This window comes from Tamandua tetradactyla, chromosome 1 (assembly GCF_023851605.1).
Source record: "Tamandua tetradactyla isolate mTamTet1 chromosome 1, mTamTet1.pri, whole genome shotgun sequence".
NCBI lineage: Eukaryota > Metazoa > Chordata > Mammalia > Pilosa > Myrmecophagidae > Tamandua > Tamandua tetradactyla.
In genome coordinates, this window is record NC_135327.1 from 223,271,074 (window position 1) to 223,289,021 (window position 17,948).

General features: G+C 36.8%; 2 protein-coding genes across 3 annotated transcripts in view; both read right to left on the reverse strand.

Moving 5' to 3' along the window:
• Nucleotides 1-17,948, reverse strand: part of ANKRD26 (ankyrin repeat domain containing 26) — a 1,272,391-nt gene that overhangs the window by 882,566 nt on the left and 371,877 nt on the right. The gene's annotated exons all lie outside the window — the stretch shown is intronic.
• RAB18 (RAB18, member RAS oncogene family) overlaps nt 1-17,948 on the reverse strand; it is a 44,349-nt gene that overhangs the window by 3,756 nt on the left and 22,645 nt on the right. Inside the window, exons 5-7 of one of the 2 annotated variants that reach the window (XM_077153062.1) lie at nt 17,794-17,912; nt 17,657-17,723; nt 15,399-17,318 (exon numbers count right to left, since the gene is read on the reverse strand). In XM_077153062.1, coding sequence (XP_077009177.1) covers nt 17,143-17,318; nt 17,657-17,723; nt 17,794-17,912 — 362 coding nt within the window. In that variant the 3' untranslated portion in view covers nt 15,399-17,142. Of the gene's footprint in view, nt 1-15,398; nt 17,319-17,656; nt 17,724-17,793; nt 17,913-17,948 lie in introns of those variants that run through there. The other variant, XM_077153070.1, reaches the window with a different exon arrangement.

The window sequence follows — 17,948 nt, forward strand, 5'->3', positions numbered from 1 at the left end:
AAAAGTCAGTCTCTTTGGTTAATGACAAATGCAATCATCACGTGGATGCAGCCAACGTGATCATGATTTAATTCTATGAAATGCCTTCATAGCAACAGACAGGCCAGCACTTGACCAACCAGAAAAATGGGCACCACTGCCTGGCCAAACTGACACATGAACCTCACCATGACAAATAGCGACACGCATTCATTGCTGGTGACAATGTAAAATGGTGCAGCCACAGTGGAAGAGTTTAGCAGCTCCTCAAAAAGCTAAGTATAGAACACCCATATGACCCAGCAACCCCACTATGCAGTATATACCCAAAATAATTGAAAGCAGTGACTCAAACAGATATTTTCTCACTGATGTTCACAGCAGCATTATTCACAAGTGCCAAAAGATGGAAGCAACCCAAGTGTATATCAACTGATTAGTGGATTAAAAAAATGTCGTTTATTCATACAATTATTCAGCAAAAAAAAAAAAGGAATGAAGTCCTGATATATGCAACATTATAGATTAACCTTGTAGATATCATGTTGATTGAAATGAGCCATACACAAAAGAAAAATTATTATATGCTCTCACTGATTTGAAATAATTGGAATAAGCAAACTCAAAGAGTCAGAATCTAGAATATAGGTTACCAGGGGATGGGGTAGAAATAGGGAATGGGAAGTTAAGGCTTAAAATGTATAGGGTTCCATGATTAAAAGGGGTTGTATAGACCCATGTGTCACACTGATTAACATAAGAAATATAAATAAGTTCTTGCATGAACTACTGCAAAGATATGAATCTTGTACAAAGAGTGTATCATTTCGGGGTATGGGGGGAAACTGCTGTTGCATGCTATGAACTATGTTTAACAGGAAAACATCAACAGTACTGCAGCAATACCAGGGGTAAATAATGGGGGGAGGGACAAGTGTTAAAGGGAGATTTGGATTTTCTATTTGGTGAGGGTGTGATTATTGGTCATCTTTTGCTTGGGAACAATGAAATTATCCAAAATTGATAGCACTGAAAGACTGATGGCTTTGGAGGTTATAAAGGAGGCCCAGTAGACGGAAGTGGCTGAGAGATGCACTGAGAAGTAGATTGGCTCTAGTGCACACATATGATGGAATAGTGTGCTGCCACAAAAAGGAACAAAGTTGTGAGGCATGCAACATTGTGAATGAACCTGTGGGACATTTGGTGAAGCAAAATAAACCAGAAAACAAAAGCACAAATATTGCATGATCTCATTTAGAAAATATTTATAAGAAAATTGGGGCCTAGATTGTAAGCTCTTATAGCAGCATATTTAGTCCGGAACAGTAGTTTTTATTTCTGAATTTTGAGGGCCTGTTTTATATATGTATAACCTGGTATTTAGAGATAAGAACAAAGCTGATTAGGTCGGGATTAAGGTAATTTGAATACAGGGGTTAAGGACGACATTGCCTGTATTTTAGAACTTCATCTCCTCTTTGAGACCAAAGGAAGAAAGGCTTATTTTGTTCAGGACCTAAATTTTCTGTAGCACATAATCTAACTCAACCTGTCTGGATAGATCATTAAAACAATCCAAACACAGGAATCCCAGAAAAAGAATGAGAGCCTTTAATCATGTATAGCTTAATGTAATATCTGGATACATCCCAGAGTATGCAGATAGTCAAAAAGTATTGGCAGAGTCCCTTGAGGGATGGGAGAAAAAATATGGAACTATTAAACTTTACCACCAGGAAACCCTGTTTACTGGTCAAATATTAGGGACATCCAAATAAATAGGCCAAGCATTTGATCTTAGGCTTGCGCTTGTGAAGCTTATGTATGCAGCAGAGAGGCTTAGCCTACCTATAGGTAAGCCTTAGAGTTACTTCTGGAGGACCTCTTTTGTTGCTCAGATGTGGCTTCTCTTGCTCTAAATCCAACCGTGCAAGTGAAACCATTGCCCTCCCCTTGACATGGGACATGACATCCAGGGTTGAAAGTCTCCCTGGGGACATGGAAGATGATTCCCAGGGATGAGTCTGGCCCTGGCACCATGGGTCAACAATGCCATCCTGAAAAAATTCCGGGAAAGTGTTACAAATAAGGTATCAGTGGTTTATAGAGTTCAAATAGCCAAAAAGCTACTCTGGAGCTTCCAACACAAGCTTCAGTTGGACATTGCTACCTATCATAACTTGCAAACCTTAACCAAAACCATTCCTGCCAATCCTAAAGAATATCTAGGGCATTATATAAGATTCCACAAAGGTTCCATGCACTAGGGTAACTTTCCAGAAACCTACAACCTCCAGATGGGTCCCTGGACCAGATAAATCCTGAAATGCAGAGGGGCCAGCCTCTACAGAACATCGACTAGTTCCATCTCCCTATCCCATATTATCAACAGCCCTTTCCAACATGAAAAAGTTAGAATGGGCATAGCCCAAATACCCATAAAGAGTGGGAGAAAGATCAAAGATGATAGTGGAGTTATACAGAGAAAGTAGGGTTTAATAAATGAGTATGATTGCTAAATCATTATATTTATATCTCCTTTAGTCTCCGGTTACTTTAGCGCAGTTAGAAGTGAAAACCTAAAATTATGGAATTGCAACCCACACCAAACTCTGAAATCTGTCCTACAACTAATTGCTGCAATGCGCTTTGAAATTTATTGCTTTTTTGTATATATGTTATGTTTCACCAAAAAAAAGAAAAAAAAGTCGATTGTGATGAGTAAAAAAATATTCCTTCTAGCCTCCAATGTTCTGGAGCAGCTAAAAGGAGATATCTGAGATGATGGAATGGTAGTTCATGACAGATTCTGGGAACTGTCCTGTAACTACTTGTTGAAGAGAGTTTTGAAAATTATTGCTTTTCTTTTTCTTTGCTTTGTATGTATGTCATATTATACAATTTAAAAAGTTAAAAAGCTGCAAAAAAAGGACAATTATAAAAATGTGCTAGCATCCATTGTTACAAATGTACAACATCAGTTTAAGGTGTTAAATAATAGTGTGGTATATGAAAAGCTGTATTTTATGAATGATTGCTCTATAAACCCACAACTTATGTAATAAAGAAAAAAAGATAAGCATTAATAGCAAATTTAATAAAATGCTTATAAAATAAATATAAATGTAATTTTTCTTTATTTCAGAAAAAATGAGAAATGGAAATTTTAAAATTGATACATATAATTTTGGTATTATATTACTAAAAATTAATAAAATACCTACACCTATATGAAGGAAATAGGGCTTAAACAAAGGAACTCTAATATATAAATTTAAGCAGCTGCTGTCAGAATTCCAAAGGACTTTATTTTGTAACTAGATATAATGATTGCCAAGATACTAGTGGTTGAAAAAAAATTGTGAGGGGGAGAACTTGATTTATAAATCTACTATAAACCAAAATGGTTATGATTTTGGCACAGGACTATGTCATATAACAGAAGAGACTCTAGAAACAGAATCCAAAACACGTGGGAACATATTCTTTGATTGAAGAAATGCTCATGATCCACCTAATCTCAGTGTCAAGCATCTCCTGCTTTGCCTGTCTTTCCAGTTCACTCGCCACACCAATTTCCATGATCCCATTAGGAATAAACATACTTTGGTTCTACCGCTTTTTTCCTCATTCACAATTTCCCTTTTGCCTTACTTTCCCCCAAACCTCCCATTTCCAGTTTAGATTCCATAGTGCATCCACATCATGTTCATTCCTTGCATTCACCCTCAGATCACCTGTGCATCTATCCCCCATTTCACTCCCTTGGGAAGATGGAAGCTCGGTTAAATTCAGTTTTTCGCCTACCTGGGTCCTCAGCTGAACATGCCTGGAGAAAAACACCAAACTAGCCTCTTCTGATTGTTCACCCAAGCTCTCAAATGATCCCCTGGCACACTGCTTGCCAATTCTATGTTTCCATAATAAACTTTCTTTCCCACTCTCCTAGACGATTGTTTTCTTTCTCTTTACTCAAACCTTCCTACTATTGGGACTTGAGTGATTATCTTGTTTTTCACAGAAGCAATCAGAAGAAAACTCTTACTTACACTCACTCCCAAACCTGCAAGCCTGTCCACATCTGTGCTTGTATGGCTTCCTATCTAGTTCAGGAGCTGAGCTCTCTCTGCTCCTGTCTAAAGCCATTCCCTCCACTCATGCGCAGGATCTCATCCCTTCTCACCTACTCAAGGACTTTGTTCCTATAAAGTCTCCTTTTCATGACCTTTCTTGCTCTTGATTATTCCCATCACATGCAAACATTCTGTAGTATCTTCCATTCTCCCTCTCCCTAGTCCACTCACCCTTCCAGTTACTATTCTGCTCCAGCACAAGGTTGTAAAGAATTGCCTCTTCTGTCTGCACTTCCTCCTCTCCCATTCTCTCTTTAACTCACTCCCAATAGGCTTTCATCCCACCACACCTCTAATATCTTCCACCATCACCAATGGCCTCTGTCTTGCAAATCCAGTGTGATTCTCTTCTTCTAAGGTCTCCATTCTTGGTAAGAGGGTAGAGCATTTAAAAGCACTTCCTACTCTGGGGCCAAACTGCTGGTCTTGAATCAGCTGTGAGAACTTTAGCAAAACCCTTAGCTCCCCATGCCAATCTTTCTTTATTTGAAAAAGACAATACTACAACAATACTAAATTGTACGGTAGGTTTTGGAAGTAGTCTGTGATTTAATACATATAAAGCATTTTGAAAATGCTGAGTGAGACTAAAGCAAAAAATGTTTATTTGGCACAAAATTTATATTTTGACTACTGCATTTCATTTAACTTATGTGGACAGCTTAATTGAACACCATAGTACATGGAACCTTGAGTAGGGCATGAGATTTTGTAGGTTTGCCCAGCCCAGAGTGATGCCCCAATAAAACCCAGAGTGATTTGAACAGTGAATAAAAAAGTATTTGCAAAGTCCCCTTGGGGGAATGGTGAGAAAGGGGGAAAATTCAACTTCCCCAAGTGGAGAATCCTTGATATTCTCACAAGCAGTGGGGACAACAAAAGCAATAAGCTGAGCCCCCAATCTTGGGGTCTGTCCACATGAAACTCAACCCCGCAAAGGATAGGCTAAGTCTACTTAAAATTAGGCCTAAGAGTCACCCCCAAGAGAACCTTTTTGGTTGCTCAGATGTGGCCTCTCTCTCTCTCTCTCTCAGCCAACACGACAAGCAAACTCACCCCCCTTTCCCTCTCCACGTGGGACATGAGTCCCAGGGGTGTTGGACCTTCCTGACAATGTGGGACAGAAATCCTAGAATGAGCTGGGACTCAGCATCAAGGGATTGAGAAACCTTTCTTGACCAAAAGGGGGAAGAGCAAAATGAGACAAAATAAAGCGTCAATGGCTGAGAGATTCCATACGGAGTCGAGAGGTTATCCTGAAGGTTATTCTTACACATTAAATAGATATCACCTTTTTAATTAAGGTATAAGGGAAGGGCTGGAGGAAAGTGCCTGAAAATGTAGAGCTGTGTTCCAGTAGCCATGTTTCTTGAAGATGATTGTATAATGATATAGCTTTCGCAATGTGACTGTGATTGTGAACACCTTGTGTCTGATGCTCCTTTTATCTACCTTATCGACAGATGAGTAAAACATATGGATTAAAAATAAATAAGAGGGGGAACACTATCAAAATAAATTAGTAAATTGAAAAGCTAGTGATCAATGAAAGGGAGGGGTAAGGGGTATGATATATATGAATTTCTGTTTTGTTTTTTTTCTGAATTGATGCAAATGTTCTAAGAAATGATGATGAATATACAACTACATGATGATGTTGTGTTACTGATTATATATGTAGAATGGAATGAGCATATGGTAAGAATGTTTGTGTTTGTATGTTGGTAAGTTTAAACAATAAAATAAATTTAAAAAAAAAGAAAGAAAATGCTAACCCACCAGGAAGCCTTCAATAAGCATTGACATTCCTATTGACCATTCCCTTCTTGAAACTTTTCATTGTGTTGATTTCCAGGATTCCACAAACTTGACTTTTCAGGCAACTCCTTCCCAGTCTCTCTTGCTGGCTCTCCCTCTTAGTGTACAAATAGTGAAGGGTCCTACAGTTCAGTACTTAGCATTTTCTTCTTTATATTCTCTCCCTCGGTCATCTCATATGTATCTCATTTAAATTCCATCTGTCCTGTTGATTCTCAAATGTATATTTCCATATCTCGTCTCCCCCTAAATCCCAGATTTTTATACTCAAATCTCTATTCATAATTTCCTCATGAGTCTCCAACAAGCAATTCAAATTTAGTAGTCCAAAATAAAATTTATTATTTTTCTCCCTTGGTATTTCTTATCTCATAATGGAACACCATTTACCCAGTTGCCTGTGCTCAACAGCCAGGAATCATCCTTTCATTCCCCTTCTCCTTATCTTCCTAATCTAATCCATTAGCAAGTCTTATTGTATCTTTCAGAATATCTCTCGGATGCGATTATTTCTGTCTTCCCGATTACCACCCTTAGTCTAAGCTTCCATCATCTGTTCCCTAGACCTTTCAACAGCTTCCTTACTCGTCTCCCTGCTTACTCTTGTCCCCAAGTAGCTCAAACAATTTTCTGAAACATCCATCAGATTATATTCTGTGACAAAGTTTGGTAATTATCTATCCAATAGCCATTTTCCCCGCCTTCCTTACAAGCATAACTTTTATACTATCATAAAACAGCAATGTGCCTAGCCAAGACTAGATTTTCCAGCTGCCCTTACAGCTAGGTGTGGTGAGTTGATTGTTTTCAATTAAATAAATGAGAACACATGTATTACATAAGTCCCCAGGAAGGCTCCCTATACGGGAGCTGACCCAGTCAGGAAATAACGAACTTTAGTCTTTCTTTCCTGGTGCCTGACATGTGGATATGACAAGCACTAGCAACCTCTTTGGGACATGAGGATGTAAGCCTAGGGACAGAAAGGTCAATGGAACCACTACCAACAGTCTTATAATGCTACTTCTGGACTTCTCCCATATAAGTGAATAAATCCTTGCAAGTTAACAACTATTTATTTTGAGTTATCTGTTATAGACATCTGACCATAATCCTGAAACAACTCCTTCATTTAAGATCTCCAGTGACTTCCCACCACTCAGCATGAAATCAAAGCACTTCACTAGAGCTTCCAACATCCTACATGATCCGACCCGTTTCCTTCTTTTCAACCACTTTGCAACTCACTCTCTCCAAACACACTGGCCTTGCTGGTCCCTGAATCTACAATCTGGGTCTACTCAGGCCCTTTCACACTTGTTGGTCCCTCTGCTGGGAATGCTCATCTCCCAGATTATGCATAGCAGGATCTTTGCTTGCTCACTCGGGCCTCAGATCAAATGTCACCTACTTGACCCTGACTTCCTCTTTTATCCTCTTTGATCGATTTTCTTTCATTGCAATTAAAAAAAAAATCATTTGTTTACTCTAAGTTTCTCATCATAGCACATAAATCATATGAAGGTGTTGACTTTGATTTATTCACCACTATATGTCTACGGTCTAGAACAGTGCCTGGCAATTAGGAGGAATGAAATAAATTCTTGTTGTATGTATACATCAATAATTTATGGAATTTTTTATTCAGTGGAGATAGGGTAAATTAATATATTTTATTGGCATAATTTGTTATCAGCCTGGGAAAAAAATAAATGTAGGCCCACCTCACTCTATAAACAGAATAAATTCTAGATGGATTTCATACCACGAAATGTAAAGACAAGCAAACAATAAAACTATGAAAATGCTAGAAAACTTATAATATCTATATTGCCTTAGGATGGGTTTCTCCTTAAACTAAAAGGGAATCCAAAAGCCATAAATGTAAAGATTAAGAACTTTGTCAATGTAAAAAAAAAATAAACTCCAGAGTTAAAAGACAACTGCTTTTTGTTTAGAAGGGTACATACACAAAGCATATGAATTAGCTCTTAAGGCCCCCTTAAGACCATGTTAATTAAAGGAATTAAATTCAATTCCTTCAATTAATGAAACTTAAGAATAAATCTTAATAGGAAAGAAGTGAAGAATATCATTATATATTTATAGATTTATGCAAAATGAAGAAGACAGATATCTAGTGGATAAAAGAGAAAAATGAAGTCTAGAATATACTGATAGGAAATGCAAGAGAAACCAGAGTAAATCTGCCTGGAGAATGCCCCAAAAGCTCCAGGCAGTCAGGTGTAGTATAGGTGCAAGTTAAGCAAGGAAACCAAGCAAAGTACAAGGTAATTTTCTGGGTAATGGATATGTTCTGTATCTTAATTGTGGTGGTGACTTCCTCTTATTACATGGAAACTACATCTCAAAAAGATTGTTCTAAAGATTGCTTTTGGAATTTAACCTCTTGTGCCAGTTTGAAAGTATTATATACCCCAGAAAAGTCATGTTTTAATTCCAAGTCAGTTTTGGGGAGGTAGCTGTTTCTTTTCATCCTGATTTAATTCCGTAGGTTGGAAAGTTTCGATTAGATTATCTCCACAGAAATGTGACCCACCCAATTTCGGGTGGAATGTTTGGTTAGATGAAGATGTGACTCCACCCATTCCAGGTCGGTCTTGATTAGCTTACTGGAATCCTTTAAAAGAGACATTGTGGAAAGCCGAGCTGACAGAAACAAAAGAAGAAACGACAGAGCCTCAGCTGAAACTACACAGCAGAGCTGACACAGATGTGGACACAAAGAGAACAGAGACATGAAAGGTTGGAGGTGCTTGGAGCCCAGCAGACACCACCATGAGATATTAAGCAAGCCGGAACCTGGAGAGAGCCAAAGGAAGCCAAGAGATGAAAGCCAACCCTAGAGAAGCCAAGTAAGGGACTCCCACAGGCACAGAGGCTGAAAGCGACAGAGCCCAGGAGCAAGGGACCAGCAGATGCCAGCCCCAAATTCCCAGATGACAGATGTGTTCCTGACCCACAGGCCTTTCTTGACTGAAGGTAACCTCTTGTTGGTGTCTCAATGTAGACACTTTCACCTCCTTAAAACTATAAACTTCTAACTGCTTAAGTTCCCCTTTTTAAAAGCTGTTCCAGTTCTGGTGTATCACATTCTGGCAGCCTGCAAACTAACACACCTCTAGACATACAAAACAACATATACACAAAGTCATTTATTGCAGCTTTACTTATAATTACAAAACACTAGAAACAAATTATTGCATAATTTGGCAAAAGAAATGGAGGAGAAATAAAGAGGAACCTAATGATGACTATGTAGGGAGGATATGAGAACTGGATGGAGTAGGCAGGAATGGCAATACAACATTTATATAGTATTGACTTTTGAACAACATAAACATTTTAAATATCAAAACATTAATTACTAAAAGGAATGAAAAAAAGTAAACCCTAAAACTGCATACAAGCAAAACCAAAAAAAAACAACTGAACTCAAATTATAGCCAACTGATAATAAAGCCACAGGTTTTATAGAAATAAGAATTTGTTCAAGTAATTTGAACACCTGACTATAGACCCACAGTGAGACCAATGTAACAATAAAGAGCACAGATAAATTTCAACCTTTTTTTTTGTAGTTTTGTGGCCAGTGGTTCTACTGGTATTATAATCCTGAAACCCTTTTAATAACATCATCATTAATGGAAAAAGATAACTGTGCAAGAGGTAACTAAAAACAGATATGCTTATAAATATACTTGGTGATGCAGTGTACCTGGTACTGTAAGATTTGTTGGTGTTGTTTTTACAGAACCTTGAATGTTGGTTGTGTGTTTAACTGAAAAAAAAAAGGGGGGGTATAAGTGTGACTCACAGGAATGTTTAACTAGTTTTAAATTCCTAATGAAGAAAATACGGCTAATGAAACATGAATCTTAATAGGACAGAAGTCACTATTCTTGATATGGCATGCTGAACGCATAGACTTGCTGTTACAAGTGTGCACTGCAGGCTGCTGAAGCCTGGGGCCAGCCATGGAGTGTGAGGTGAGGGTGTTGGCACTAGTCAGCTCCACACAATGACATGCACCTGGCAGTGCTCTCAGCCGCTATCATGTTTCCATTCATCTGCTCTTCCTCTCTCCTTGGAGATGACTGTATCATTTATTTCCAGCAACCTTTTCTAAACTATTTTCTTGTCTCATCTAAAGTAACAAAAATATCATTAAAAAGACCACATACACAAACCATTTGCAAAAGAAAATACACATATACACAGGTGGAATGAGAAATTTCAACCTCAGAAAAAGATTTAAATTAGTATTTCCAACTTTATTTCAGAAAAAAATTTAAACCTAAAAAAATTTTCTGTGTGAATTATCAAGATCAACTTACAGGCCAAGGGAACAGCCACGGCCCAAGGTGCAGTCCCTCACACCAACAGCCCCTGATGCTGAAGCGCAGTCAGGCCCCCCCGACCCCCGTGCTCTAAGGGGCTGGAACCCTCACCAGCCAATGCAGCTGTGGAGGATGTTACTCTCCCCCGTCTTCAGTATGAAAACGCTGAGGCCCGCGAGGGTGAAGTGAAGCAAAATCAAATAGCAGAGAAGTCGCTGGGCTGAGGTATGAACTCCATTTGATTCCATGAGGAAACACACTCAGCAACTATACTGACATCTAGCAAACTGACGATAAAGAAAGAATACCCCTTTTTTAAACGAAGTATTCCAGAGTGAAAAAAAGATCAAAATCTCCCCAGTTTTTTGTTTTTTTTTTAATGAATCTTACAAAAATAAAGTTAGCACAAGAACAGAAACCAAATAGCCCAACCTCACTACAGCTTTGACCCCAGAGGCTGGGGCGTGCTGGCCTTAGCAGGTTTGAAAGGTTTTCTGCAAATGCCCTGTCAGGGAACAGATTCGAAATGGTATCAGAAACAAGAGATGCCAGCTATTTCCTCTACATAAATATATAAATATCTAAAAATTACAAAACTGTAGTTTTATTTTACCTAGAAAAATAAAGAAACCCTAAAAGTACCAAATTGAAGAAATTGATTAGATAGCTGGATATAAGACAGACTTAGAAAAGTTAAGTATTTCTTTATTAGCAATCAGTAGGAAGATTCTGAAAAGGAAAAAAGAAATAATTCTATTCACACAAATAAAAATCCTACGAATGATTTTTGTAAATTTTTAAAATACTACTGTTATTTTTAAAATACTAATGGTCAATGAGAGGGGTAAGGGATATGGTATGAGTGAGCTTTTTCTTTTTTATGTTTTGAAAAGTGACTGTGGTGATTGATGAATGCACAACTATGTGATGATATTGTGAGCCACTGATTGTAAACCATATATGGAATGTTTGTATGTTATCAATTAAAAAAAAAATACATGACATACAAAAAGCAAAAAATACTGAAAAACAGTATAAAATCTGAGTGAACAGAAAGGTATTCCATGTACCTGAATGGTCATACCATTAACAATTTTCCCACAATTAATGAAGAAATATCATACAATTTCAATTAAAATCCCAATTTTTAAAAAAGTGAGTAAAATCATTAAATTTTGGTTTAAGACATTTTTTTAATTTTATGTAATTCCAAACAAATTCAAAAGACAAGTCACTGGCTGGGAGAAGATACCATAAACATGCATTATTGACAAAAGATTAGTATCCAAATCACATTTTTAAAAAAAGCAAACTCCTTCCTATCAATATATTAAAAAATGAAGGAACTACAAAATGGAAAAATGGGCAAAGGATAAAGTGATCCTTCAGACTCATATAAAAAAATTTTGAAAAGAGTAAGAAAGGACTTTCCTTACCAGTCATAAAACATATTCTAAAATCACTATCATCAGAATTTTTGTTTTACCAGGCCAATGTGGCAATCTGATGAAACCCATGGAGCCCTTCTAGAAATATTTTTTAAAGCATTAAAAAAAACACACACAAAAAAACTACATAGGACCGAAAACCCAAAAAAAACCCCAACCCAATTACATGAATATATTACTTTTCATGGTCAAAAGAGTCTCTACAACTGGAACTGAGAGGTCTAAAGTCTATTCCAGTATTTATGGGAATTTAATCTAGGATAAAAGTGGTATTCCAAACTCAATGCATCAAAGAACTAAAATAAATTAATTTGAAATTAAGAAACCTATGTATACTCGAGTAGGGGAAACTTCTTATTCGAGAAAACTCAGGAGCTATAAAATATGAAAAATAATTTGTAAGGAAAAGCAGCACAAAGAAGTCAAGAGAAAAAATGCTTGTAACATACACATATGGGTTAATATCTGTACTATACAAATAGCTCAGATAATTGGTAACAAAGTCACAAAATAAAAGCCAGCAAAGGATCTGAACAATCATTTCAAAGAAAAGCAACTCCAAGCAGCCTATAAAGATAAAAAAAAAAAAAAGATCCAAAGAAAATGCAAACTAAAGCAGAGAAATTATGCCTTACAAAGATCAAAGTGGCAAAAATTAAAATATGAGAGCACCTCTTTCTGCCAAAGGAGAATACAGGGGAAATGATGCACTTACATGCTGCTAATGGAAATGGAAATTATGACAGATTTCCAGAAAGCAATTTACAACATATACCAAAGCTAAAAAATACATATTTTGATTTATGCACCCCTCAAAAAAAAAAGTTGCTAACAAAATGCCCTATGATACACATATCACATATCTGCCTCTCTGTATATGTATAGACATAAAAATACACATATGAAGGGAGACACAAAAAATTACATATTTTGTTTAGCCCATGGATCTAACTCTTAGGTCTGTCTCTCCCATAGAAACAAAATCTTCAGGGGCAAAAATCTAAATCAAAATAAATGCCCATTTGTAGAATGGCTGAGTATTTTGTACATCACCATACCATGGAACGTTGTACAATCATTCAGACGGACAGGTTAGATGTATTTAAGTTGGCTTGGAAGGATTTTCACAATCTATTATTGGGTAAGAAAAGCAAACTCCAGAAAAGAATGTACAGATGACTTTACAATACAATATCTATAGATTTGATTATAGGGGCATGGAGAAACAGACAGAGCACACAGGCCAGGTAGCAGGTCTGTTAACTCCAGGTGAGAGGGAACGTTCCTGTGACAGTGGTGATGAAACCCAGTGACAAGAGACCATAGGAAACAAGGGGTCCTTAAGATAGCATTCGATGCTCATTTACACAGTTTCATATGTATATATCCATAGAAGTATATGGAAATGACCTCACTAAAATGTTAATAGTTATGTACGAAGAATGACTTTTCAAGTTAATAGTTTTTTCTTCTTATGCAAATAAACCATATATTGAACTCAATAAATTGAACAAATAAGAAATACAGCATACATTTGGTTGCAAGAAAAAATAAAACCCAATTCAAACTGGCTTAAACAAAAAAGGAATTTATTGGCTCATGTAAGGGAACAGTACAGAAACAGAGTTGACTTCCAGTCTGGAACCAGAGGCTCCAGACTGCATCAAACTTCAGCTTAGGTTCCCTCTCACTTTCCTGGTACTGCCCTTAGGTCATCTCTTCTATTAGCTAAAATAAGCCGCAGCAAGTTCAGAACTTGAATCCTTATACCACACAGACTCCAAGGCTGTGTCTTCTTCAACAGCTCCTGAGGAACCCTCTGCAAACAGCCTGTATCTGGGTCGCCGTCTCCTCTGGAACCATTCACAATGGCCAGGAACAGGAAGGGTGGCACTGGGCCAACCCTGGAGCAGAGTGCAACAATCCCCTCAAACCACCTGTGTGACAATGGGGGAAGGATGGGATCCAAAGACACAGTGTATGGTGGTGGTGAGAGCAGGAAGTAGATGCTGCACAGGCAATTAATAAACGCCCACAACACGCATGAGCAAGGAAAGTAATAAAAATATCCAGAAATAAAATTTTTCAATCTCACTAGTAACCAAAGAAATGCAAATAAAAGTACATGCATTTCTTATCAGGCTAGAAAAGAAAGAAAAAGAATCTTTGTGTGTGTGTGTGTGTGTGTGTGTGTGTGTGTGTGTATGTGTGTGAGATGGTGAGGGGGCAAGGCTGAAATCAGGCATTCACAGGACTACTGGAAATATATGTGTGTGTGAACCAACAATCACATAAGCAAACTTCATACCACTTTTATAACAGAAATATTACTGATTTCTAAATATGAAACAGTAAGTGAGCAACAAAATAGTAAAATTTAAAACTCTATAATGAAACAAAAGTTGACGAACTTTTCCAACCTGATAGATATTCCGGTTGTGGGGGGAATATATATCTAGATAAATCTATATCCTGAAATTTTAAATTCTTGGAAATCTGTCATAAAAAGTCTACACTAAACTATATTTAAAGATAGTGGGTATGACATAAGTCTGTGCTATCCCACGGGGAGGATAAGCTCAGATGTAAGAATTCTCTTATGAACTATGGGACCAGTACCTCACTAAGTACGGAACTGCGTACACTTCCTGAATGTGCAAACTATAATGAATCAGGATTAAGTCCAATTCCACCACACTGAGAAACTCTACACCAAGTTTAAGTATAATTAAGTACTAGAAATGAAAACATCCCTCAAATTTCAATTCTGAGTAAAAGGCTGTTCCCAAACTAAATTTATCTTCTCATGTCCAATTACAAACAGGAAATTAAGGAATCATAAATCCTCTTACTTTGTACCTTTCTAAGACATGGATCTTCATTCCACCCTGAGAAGATAAAAGAACTGAGACCACTTACTCCATACCTTAATTTTTAGATTAAATGACTTATGCAGTTGGTTTACATCAGTGAGATTTACTTTATAACCAAGAAATCTGAAATATCTCTATTACATATAACAAAAGAGAGTCATAAAGAAACAGGAAACTTCCTGAATCCTCCTGTGTTACACCAAAAAGCTAGTAGCTAGCCACAGTAAAGACAGCAACAGTGAAGAGTATGGGCTCGGTAGGGGAAATGCCTTGACTGGAATCCAGCTCCATCACGGATTGGAGATGTGATCTTTGGGAAGTTTCCTAACATACTTATGTCTCAGTATCCTCATCTTAAAAAATGGGGTAGTAAGAAGACCAATCTCTTAAGGATGCTATGAGACTTAATGAGATAATTCTGCATTTAGAATAGCATCAGACACCAAAGAAGCTTTCGATAATAATGTTAACCATTAATGTAAATTGAATACAGTTATTTATTTGTTTAGGGCTATGTCAGTACTTCTAGAACTCAAAAGACTATATTCTAAGTGTTCTACTTTGTATTACTTGCAAAAGGCACTTCAGTAACACTACTTCAAATGATTCTGAAAAGATGTTTAAGTGGCTGATATTAGATATTACAACAACCTCACTTATGAATCCTCCACTGTGAAGCAATAAACTTGTGCAAAACATTAAAATGAAAACATAGACACTATATTCAGATGTTCCTAAGCTGGTGAAAGTAAAAGGGAAACATGTATTTCCTACACAAATGACTGTAGGGAAAGCAGGCCATTATATTTATTCAAACACTATAAAAGGTTACACTATAAATCAAACAATATTACTTTTTAAAAATTATATTCAAGAAACTCATGTGTATCCAAATTCTGACCAAATTAAGACAACAATCCAACGCACAGAAAGACTATTACAACTCAAGAACAAGAAATAATAAACAGAAAAAACTGGCCAATATAGGTGCCACATAAATACACAAATCTCAAGTTTTAATATCACATGAAAAAGTACACCTGTTAGCTACTTTTTTCCAACATTATAGTAGTGTTTTATATTACGAACATACAGAATGTATAAAACCTTCAATTCATATAATGTAGTCTTAACAAGTGTAAGCCAAGGAGAATGTGAGGTTTTTATCTGTAAAGATATACATTTCAGAAAGAATCCAACCTGAAATGCATTAACACAGTACTGCAAAGGGACCCACAAAAATGTTTATCCATTGCAACTTTATATAGAGAGACTCTCACTAGGGATTATCATAATGTCCACGGTAAAGGACAAACTACTTATGTGGGGACGTTAAAATATCAGGGATCATTGTAAATTAAATAGCATGAGTAAAAAAGGATACAATGCACAAGAGCAAGAGGTTAGAAAACTGAATACTGTGGAAAAGATTTATTAGTCTGTACAAGTTGGTTTTGATAAATTATTGGTTACTTGCTACAGTAAATGATCAAGTTTTCATTGCAACAGTATCTTCCCACACATATCAGAATCTGGAAGCAATATGCCTTTCCAAATTGTCATTTAGTTTTTCTACCCCACCCCCAAAACACAGAAATAGGTTTTTAATAATGACTAGACATTTAGAAAGTCATAAGATACAGGTCTTCATAAACATTAAACAAGCTACAATTGAGGTACTTAGACAAACACTACCAACATTTATGGAAAAAAGCGTTGGACTGCAAAGTGGTAAGTACCGTATGAGTCACAATGAACACACTACTCATGTTCTTGTGAAACCAAAGATGGGGGGGAGCTCTTACTGCCATTCTGTCAACACTGCATAACCCAACAGGCTGTGCAAAGGGGCCACTCATCCAATGTACCTACCACAAAATTAAAAACTCCAGGTAAGCAACCAAGTTACTCATTGAAGTAAATTAAAACATAAGACCAAACTGCTTTAATGTATCAATGCTAGTTTAGAAGTATCATCAAAACAAAAAGAGATTTAATTATAAGTGGCCTGGGCTACATTCTTTAATGAGAATTTTGTGTAGTACTAAAAGAGAATCTGCCAGGACAAGTTCTAGAAAGGCTGTGGAATCATATTTTGCTAATCCTGAAGGACCAGTGTGATAATACCTGTACACCTCCCAGTGTTTCCAGAAGCTCTACATGCCAAGTAATTCAGTAACTGATAGGAGGATGTAAGCAAAGAGGAGACCAAAAGCAGACCTTGTATTAACATATACTGGATGGATAGATTTTTAAATTACATGATAAATGTAATTCATAAAATCAAATGTACTTATACAAGTACATCTATTTTATGTTACATAAAAAACTGTAGACTGCAAATTATGCATGCTTACTATAACATTTTACCTGGGAAAGCCGGTGAGCGGGATTTCTTGCAAATATTTACTGCCATGATACAAAACAAATAGGTGCAAATGGCAAGGTCCCTAAAAGAGCAGTTAGTTTATATACAGAAAGATGTCATTATCTGATCAAATATGCAAGAGATGGAATTTCCCAGAGTTTATAACACAGAACAATAACCACCACAGGTGCCTCCTCCTTGGCCTTCTTCCCTGTGTGACAGTTTTACTCCTTTATTCTGGTTCTCACTTTCCCACAGTCCAGGTGTCTGAATGATCTTTTCAACAAGTTCCTCAAAGGCACATTGGACACCATCACAGGTTTTTGCACTTGCCTCTGAAATTCAAGGGAATATGTCAGCTTCTAGGTAGTGCTGATACTGCTGGCACATGGACCAGCAGGGCACAACTTTTCACAGGGGACCAATAAGAGAGCCGGCCCATACCAGGCTCTTACTGAATGCTGTTAGAGCCTCAGAGGCAAGATATGACTTCATATAATGTGATCCTATTTTATTTTTATAAAAGGAAAAGTAAAGACCCTAATTCTATTATTAAGATTTTATAACACAAGTCAACTATGAACTAAAGAAATATACTAAAGAGATAAATTTAGCAAAACCCCATTGTAAAGGACCTCATTAATAATGAAAGGCTAGTCCTTCACAAACCTACCTATGAATAACATGGAATGCTTTCGGGCAAATTTCAGGCCTTCATTTCTATCAACTTCACGATTTTCCTAAAAGATAAATGCAAAGATTAAGAAAAGCTAAATATAGTGCCAAAATGCTAAATGTAGGCCTTCTTACCTTATCAATTTTATTTCCAACTAGCATGTTTACTATGCCATTTCTTGTGCAGTATGTTTCCAATTCATTTAACCAATTATCCAGTTTAAGAAAGGTGTCTCTTCTTGTGACATCATAAACTGAAATAAAGGTAAAAGTCATGTATTACATAAGCA